This window comes from Urocitellus parryii, chromosome 9 (genome assembly GCF_045843805.1).
Source record: "Urocitellus parryii isolate mUroPar1 chromosome 9, mUroPar1.hap1, whole genome shotgun sequence".
NCBI lineage: Eukaryota > Metazoa > Chordata > Mammalia > Rodentia > Sciuridae > Urocitellus > Urocitellus parryii.
Window position 1 is genome coordinate 105,089,421 of NC_135539.1, and position 9,094 is coordinate 105,098,514.

General features: G+C 35.5%; 1 protein-coding gene across 1 annotated transcript in view; it reads right to left on the bottom strand.

Annotated features, from left to right (window-relative positions):
• Positions 1-2,068: 2,068 nt before the first annotated feature.
• The window catches only part of Prox1 (prospero homeobox 1), a 53,464-nt gene continuing 46,438 nt past the window's right edge, over positions 2,069-9,094 (bottom strand). Inside the window, exon 6 of the mRNA XM_026379924.2 lies at positions 2,069-7,520. Coding sequence (XP_026235709.1) covers positions 7,335-7,520 — 186 coding nt within the window. The 3' untranslated portion in view covers positions 2,069-7,334. The remainder of the gene's footprint in view (positions 7,521-9,094) is intronic.

Below are 9,094 nucleotides of genomic sequence, written 5' to 3' on the forward strand. Positions count from 1 at the left end.
AATATATGATGTATGTTCTCCTACTTGTATTCAGGGGCGTCTATTTCTCATCTCAGCATATGTCACTAAAAGAACGTGTGCAAAATTTTATCTATTAATTTTAAAGAAAAACTTGTAAATCATTTATGATTGCTTTAATGAAGATAAAATGAATGAAGCCCATTTTATTGTTAGCTTGTGAAGCTTATATATTCCATTATAAAACGGGCACGGATAACCCTCGAGATGTGCAGGGGGCAAAGTTTGTGATCAGGTTTAGAACAGATCAGGGTTAAGAATGGTGGTGCATTATTTTTCTAGACCAAGTCCATCAGATAATTTAGAATCACTCAAGTAAGGAATTGAAGCTGTATTTTTTTTTACTAAACCTTCCATCAGAAAACGTTTCTACTTCATGTTTTGGGTCAGAATGTGGATTGTCTCATCTGGTTTAAAGCAGATGAGTGTTAAATAAGTTCATGAGGAAGGAAGAGTCACCATATAGCTGCAATGCCTCTTCTTTCCAAGAAGAGAAGTTGGAAAGTGGGAGGATTCTTTTTGCTCTAATCAGGGAATCAATATCTAAACATGGAGGGACATAGGCATGATCATCCTTTGTACAATTTAATTAGGAGACTGGAATTTAAGTTTGTGCAGTTGATAGGAAAATAATTCCAAGTGCTAAAAGCTCATTATCTTTTAATAAAGTTTTGACCTTGCATTTATTCCAAGAACCCCTGTGTCATTAGGGTCAAAATGAAAAGTTCTCATCATTTAGCTGAAGATGAAAGAAGAAATCTGTGAGACCAAGAAGATTCTCTACAAGAGCTTGTTTAGACAGAAGGATGGTAGAGCTGTGGTGAACGGTGGATAGTTAAGTAAATCTCAAATAGGCAAATGACTCAGCTAATTCTTGTTCCTGATGCAAGGATTTAATTCATTTTCAGTTACTATGATAAAGTACCTGAAATTAGATACTTTATAAATAAAAGGCTTGATTAGCTCACAGTTTGGAGGCTTAAAGTCCAATAAGGGGCAGCCCATCAGTTCAGCTCCTGTGAGGAACTCTTGGTAGATGGCACGATAGTGAGAATAGAATGTGTGGGAGGAAGAGATCACATGGCAGGAATGGAAGACAGATAGATTCAGGGACTAAGCTTGATCTTTTTTTTTTAACTGGCTCTTGCAGGAACTAACCAGGGTCCAGAGAGCATTTAATCCCTTCTGAGGATGGCTCCCTGAATGACTAATTACCTTGCACTAGACCCCACCTCTACAAGATTCCACCACCCCTCAACAACACCACACTGGGGACCAAGCTTCTAGCACATGAAACTCCTGGGAACACACTCCAATCATCTCTAAATCAAAAAAGAAGACATGATTTCAAAACAAAGAAGAATGTTGATCTATGAAATATTATAAAGCCTTACAATCAGTCTTCTTAGTATGAAACATTCTATCAAAACTGTCTAGAGGATTATTTTAGGAAGATTTTGAAAATTTACATCATTACTTAGTTCTGAGTTCAACAGAAATAGACATAATGCAAGTGCTGGATCCCATATTTTAAGTAATAAATTTGTCATTATGTGACTGTCAGGAACATCTTTCCTTGTTCTTTGAATCATTTGACATTAACAATTGAACTTTAGTTTGAGGGCGGAGCAAATCTGAGAGAAGAGGCTTCCAAGCGACATCTAGCCATTTACAGCATTTACTGCAAGAAAGATCTAGGAGTTGCATGCATTGATGCAACTAAGAATTGTAACCCAAGGAAAACTCTATACTTGATAATACAATCACAACTAGTCTACTGCCTTACGATTGCACCCAGGTCCAAACAAGAAATGTCATGCATTTCAAATAAAAAAATTCAAACGGCACTGAGCTTGTAATGTATATTTTATTTTGCACAAGCTTGCATATATACTGCACATACATTCAGTTTAAGAGAAGATGGAAGGCACACAAGGCAATTGGACTACTGTATCCTTTAAGTGGTACAAAGCAAAAGGTAAAAGTTTGGAGAGAATACAAAAGCTTAAAACACACAAAGTAAAACCCCCTCCCTCCCTCCCTCCCCACAACAACTTAATTTTTTTTCCTGTTTTAAAATTTAGTAGCTGCCAAACTAAATTTTTTACTTTTACTTTAAAATCAATTGTCTACTGCACCTTTTAATTTTCTTTTTAATATGGACAGGGAGTCTCATTGTTTTATCATATCAATTAATATTACAGTACATCCTTGGTAATACAAAATTGTACACCTTCATCAAATAAATTAGGATAAATTAAACCAATAAATTATGCAAAGTCTTCAGAACAATAGACAATAACAAAAATCCACAATTGAAATTGCCTCTAGCTAAAAAAAAATCAAAAATTGACTTTATCAGTTCTGTTATTGTACTATATTCAAATCAAAGGGTCTTTATTACAAAAAAAAAGAGCTTCATAATGCTATTTACAACATATTGCTAAATAATATAAAGGCAGTGTTTTGTCACGGTTTATACTATATACATATGAGAATGGCTGGGACAATATTGGGGGAAGCCATGACCTTTGATTCTTCTAGGTAGTGCTGAGACCAACCCCAAATACATTTTTTTTTGTTTCTAGTTCTAAATTTAAAGTGGTAATATACAATTTTGAATTTTTATCCCCCTATATAGAGGACTTGAATATTTAAAAAATACAGAATGAATTCATCTTCCCCAAGGAAGTCTAGCCCATTTGCCTTTCTGCTCATGTTTGTGCATTTTAGGGGGTGTCTGATTTAAGAGAGGGCTCAGTTGAAAAGACTCAAAGTCCAGACGCTTCCACATTCTGTTATATTCTTAGAAGGATAATTATAAGAAGATGCAAAGCTTAAATACCAGTTTTGATCCCAGCTCGGAATATGAGCATTTTAGCTTGAGTTTTATAGATGGTTCATAACCAACAGATCTACAGAAAACAAAACTGCATTTCCTTCAACATAACATTTAAGTGCAAAACAGTAACTGCTTACTCATATCAACCAGTTACATTTTTTTAAAGGGGAGCTTTTTGAAAACAATGCTTCTTGTAATTTGCAAACACAGAGTTTGTACCAGAAGGAAACATTTGTACTATTCACACCAATGAATACTCTATAATATACATGGCAAAGAGGTTTTGCACTGTCCTCACATATACACTGCTTTTTTTCAAGGGGAGTCTGTAAACCACTTTGTCTTTGATGAATTGATGACTGCTTCTAGGGCGACATCCTATTTTTGAAAGCCCCCAAATCTTTAGCTTTATGACTCAATATTCACCTGCATGTGTGTGTGTGTGTGTGTGTGTGTGTGTGTGTGTATGGGGGGGTTCTTACTAAATGTCTTCATGTACATAGAAAAGAAACTTCATAAATTTACAGAAACTGCATTACCCTTGCCCTTGACATCTGATAAAAGAGACTGTTATCTTTTAAAAGTAGAGAGCAGGATTTTCAAGAATGCTTTCAACTGTCTATACAGTCACTGTAGTGTTCCTAATAAATTCAACAGATGTTGTTGTGAGAATGTAGTTATTTATTAAAATCTCATGTCTTACGTAACAGCAGCCATGAGGTTAAATATTTACATTGCTTTATAAAAGTTCCCCTCTTGCTTTAGTGTTTCCATTTTGCTTTTTTTTTATTTGTCTGTTTGTTGCTTTAAATTTTTTTTAAAATGATATTCACCCACATCCCTAGTACAGTAACAAAGATTCTGCAAACATAAAACACTTTAATTAAATAATACTTGGAGGCACAAAGCAAACTTCAGGAGTATGTGGGTGAACATTTACTTAAATAATTACTACATTCTAACATCTTCCACGTGTTTTACCATTTAATGTGAAACGTCCTCATTTAAACAGCCAGAGAGACAGTAAGAATTAAATGTTTTGTTGTTGCAAATAGAACATTCTTTTCACAAAACATAACAAATGTCTAAAATAGGTTCTTAAATCTAGATAGGAAAAGGTAAGCTTTCCACTTCACACGCATATATATATGTATATTTTTACATGTGTGTATATGTGTGTATGTGTTTTTATGTTGACACATCTGCACACACATACATAGCACATGGTATGAAATATTGCTTCTATACTACTTTTCATTAGGCTAAGAAAACACAAGATTTGCACCACAGTTACAAAAAATTGGCTTCTACAAGAATTTTCAAAACTCGAATGCTGCTCAAACAATTGAGGAAAAAAATAATTTGCGGTATCAAACTGTTCTAAAAATTCTCTTCTTCAAAAACGTATTCTCCCGCTTTGTTTTAAAAAGACACAAAATATGCATAGCTATCAACATTACGTCAAACAGCCAGAAAAAAAATCTAGTGTTTATTGCAGCTGTAGTAATTGGAAATAAAGTCAAAAAGATGAAATCGAAAGCCACAGAAGGCACAAGAACAATTGTACTTGTGGGAAAAAACTGGTATTTTGAAGGATTTTAAAAATCCCCCCGCTGGTGCATTTAGATCTAGGCACAGACTATAACCTCAAGTGTACACGTAAAACTAATTTAGAATTAGCAGAAAATAAGTGTAATGTGGAATTTCAACATGGACTTTAGACTCTTTTTTTTTTTTTCTCTCCTGTGTAAACTGTCCCTCATCCTTCACCCTCCCACCGCGGAAAGTCAACTTTCTCCCATGGAACCCAATCTTCACGTGGTGAGAGTTAAGATTTGAAAGTTGGTGATTTTTGTTTTTCAAGTAACTGTTAAATAGGAGTTTTTGAGAGACAGGTTTTCATCATTTTCCAATGCACTCGGAGGCACAAGATTGTAAAAGGGGGAAAACTATCTGAAAAGCAGAGTGGTCGAGTTCTGTTTTCAGAACAAAGAGGTGAGTTTCTCTCAAGCTGCAATTTTGACTCTGAAATCATTTCTGTGCCTCGGTAAACACTGAGGGGATATTCTCAGTGCTCTAAGTGCATCGACACTAGGTTGTAAACACACACTTTTACTTAATTTATCTATCTAAATTAGAAAGGCAGGGGATAATAATATGAAAAATCCAAATAAGTCTGGAATCAATATTTCACTTGCCCCAGATTAATACACCTAGTCATCTGTCTACCCAGGTGAACCACTGCTCTGCTGTTTTGCCCTTTACCTCGTCCAGGACAACACAACGTTGATGTTAGGAATTACCCGGAACAGCAAAGACCAGTTGCATGCTGACATGAACACGAATGTCAGACTCTTCCCTATGAAGCAAATTCAGATGGCTTCTCTACTTGTGCTGATTGGAATCTTTTTTTTTTCCCCTAGACTTTTATTCCAATATAATGATTATCCAAACTTTTTTTTTCTTTTTAAGCAAGCCAAAAAAAAAAAAAAAAAAAAAGACAAATTGGATCCTAATGATTCAGTGTGCATGAGTGTGAGGGTGTGAGCTGGGAGATAGATGTGTGCGACCGTGGGGGCTGAGCGAAAGGGTTGGCACCCCAGCCCCAACCGCAGCACACTCTGTCCACACTGTGAGGGCCTGTGAGTCTCCTGAATGATGCCCGGCATCACAGGACTGCACCATTTAATTTAAAGTCAGCAGGTTTTAAGGCTTTGTGCTGACAATAATTGTGTTCATACATTCCTGTCCATCAGCAGAATTTATAAATGATGTTAAATTACAGCGAACGGGTCAGCTAGTCAGTCACATGGGTCAACCTGCAGTCTCCAAAGTCAAATATGATTTTTTTTATAAAAATTAAGGGAAATGGCATTTATGTTCTGTATGTTTTAAATACCAGATTTGTTACTGTGTCATTTTAGGAGGTGTATATCAAATTATCTGAGGGGAAGGAGGGGCCTGGAAAACGCCATTAGAATGAATCATGAATTTGACTCCATCCACACATAAAAAATTGATCTAAGAAAACAAGTGTGAATGCTGTTAGATTTTTTTTGCTTTTAAATGCACGTATGGGACATTGTACATCACTGAAAAAAACTGGGAAAAAGAAAGAAAAGAAAGGAAAAAGAGGAGAATCATTGAAGAAAGCTTAAAATAGCAGCTAGCTTTCTTAGGTGTGCTGAAAAATTGTGTCTTTTGGGTTAACCCCAAATTTTCCTACGCTATACACTATTCTCACATTTTGGTCAATCCTAGCTTCTGACTTAGAAGAGACATTATCAATTGCTTTCAAACGTTATACCTAAAATGAAAAAAAACCACTTAGACTGTCGCCACTTTGAATACCCATCAGGGTAGTGTAGAGCTGTATATATGGAAACAGGTCATTCTCACACGTCCTCCTCTTAGGAGGCAAAGATCAAGTCAGCTGACAGCTGTCAACAAACTTGTAGTGTAGGCAAGGATTTTATGGTCCATTGGGATTTCTTTTATTCCTTACTGTAGAAAGGTATAGTGTCTTAGAAAAAAAAAAAAAAGAGAGTTGATTAAACAAATAATAATTCTTTTAAGCATATAAACAAAGTCAAGCAAAGAATATAATTGAAGCTTATGTGCCTTTTAATATCTGAAGCAAAATAAATAGAAAATGATAACAAGTTATAGGGCTTTTCTCTATGAAGAGTGATCTAAGCTCACTTATTGTGAAGAACCTATTATAAAGTTGACAGAGGTGGCTAAAAGATCATGTGTGATTCCAGTCTTATCTTGAAAGAGTTAGTTTTGTACAAAATTGCTTTGCCTCCATTAGAAATTGGTACTAGTTTGGGGGTGTTTGCCATTTTGCTCTTAGGAAAAGACCGACAGTGATTATTTTTTTTCTTTTTTAATTTGGACTGTTGGGGTATTTTTGAAAAGTGAGCTGCTCATCTGTCATTGGGATTATTTTTAAACACATAAGAAAAAGCTACTTACTGAGTTCAAACCAAACAGAATACTTCAGTGTATGAAGTGGTTTCATTGAGTTTCCAGACCCTCTTAACAATTAAAAACAAGAGACACATCAATGTCAGTAGAGCTGTGTTGTGTCATGGTTTACCTCAGCCAACCGCCATTTGCAATAAGCCACCAACCCAGTGGATGCATCTTTCACAAATGCCCTTCCTTGCTAATGTAGACTTTACACACACCAACATTCTTTTTCCCTGAAAATTAACCCTATGTTAAGTCTCCAAATGTTAAGGGCCGTGGGCAAAAGTAAACTAAAGGCGGAAGGAAAAATAACCATCCCCTCATAGTGGAAAACAAAAGGAAATGAGAGAGATGATGATGAGGAGGAATTACCAGCTGATTTCATAACATATCCATGCCTCCCATACACATATATATGAAATCAAAACCTAGACACATAAGTTGGACATCCAAAGGGGACTGCTACTATTCATACATTCAAAAAGAGTTGTTGAAGTTTCTACTCATGAAGCAGCTCTTGTAGGCAGTTTGGGGATTTGAAAATCTCAGGGACTTCACTATCCAGCTTGCAGATGACCTTGTATATGGCCTTCTTCCAGGAAGGATCAACATCTTTGCCTGCGATAATGGCATTGAAAAACTCCCGTAATGTGATCTGCGCAACTTCCAGGAATCTCTCTGGAACCTGCTGATACAAGGAGACAATGGCATTAATAAAGTTTTCAGTTTCAGGTCTACAGTTCTTCAAAGGAAACTGAGCTAAGTTCATTCTTTCAGAAAGAGGCTTCCATGGTACCTGCATTTTCTAAAAATGGCCGGCTTCTATTCTCTTATGTAAAGTCATTATATATAGTAGCATTGTAATATGAGGTTGACAGCTCTGTGGAGTTTTAGAAAAAGAATTGTGCAGAGCCTACACGCAGACCTATTGAAAAAAATAGGATTTCGTTGTGAACATTAGGGTAGAGAATAGGAAGGAGGCAGTTGGGATTCCTGATTTTATTAAGTAGGTCCATTCCAGAAGAAAATCTCCAGTGAATTTGTCAGAATATAATTCATATTTCCTTTTGATTTCCATCATGAAAATAAAATGTGTTCTCACAATCAAATAATAAATAATTGAGCATCTACATAAACTAAACCCATACTTTCAATAAAGAAAATTTAAAATCTCAGCTTCTGGATTTGTATCAGAGGACTATTGCTGAACTCTCAATTGTGTATTAAAACAATCTGTACTATGAAGTACTCTACATTCATAAAGGAGTAAGATAATATCACAAAATATAAAATTTAAACTGAATCCTAAAATGCCACATCAGAAACTGCTTTGAGGTTAGAATTGCTCCATAAGAAAATGATTTATGCAGTTGATAATAATTATGAAAACTAACATTTTAGTATGTATCAGGCACTAGGTTACCTGCTGAATGGGAATGTCATTTCATTCTCCCAAATTCTCTGTGAGATATTATTATCCCAGTTATACAATAAAAAAAAAAAAACTGAGAGATCAAGGAAATTGCTCAAGGTCATTATATTCCAAGATAAACACTTCCCAAGTATTCTTTTTAGATCAGTATTTATAAATCCTTTTCTTCTACAGCAATTAATAGATGTGTTGTGTATATGTGTGTGTATGTGTGTGTGTCTATGTTCTCTTGTTAATTTAATAGTTTCATCTCTTGACTAGGGAAAGGAGTAGCAACTGGTGTACCTATTTATTATTCTTTTTAAGTTACTTATAGTAAAATGTGGTCTATCTTTCCCCATTATCAATATAATGGATTCACAGAGTAATGCCACCAACTCATAACTTTCCAGGTACATGTTGACACTCAGTGGAGATCTTTTAGGGGTGCGTTTATGCATTGCTGACTGTTTTATTTTTACATATAAAGACATACAAGTACCATGGCTATATTGTAGATACATCTATCTACATACATAACAGATGAAAGATGTTTTTCTCAGTACAGATATGCTGCAGAAAAGGAGAGGCATTGTCATGTTGAGCCTCTCTCCCCACCTGTTCCCCAAACTGCTGCAATGGACCTTTTTATCAGGATAGTAACTGGTAAAGAAAACTAAAATAATGACCCAATATTCCAGTTTTCACATTCAAAATTGGACAAACAAGCTTATTACTCCCAATAGCAAATCAATTGTTCTCTTTAGGTAAGCCTAGTAATTCCCCAGCAAAAAAAAAAAAGGGGGGGGTGCTCTATTTGGTGTCTAGCAAAAGGAAGAATTCTGCAC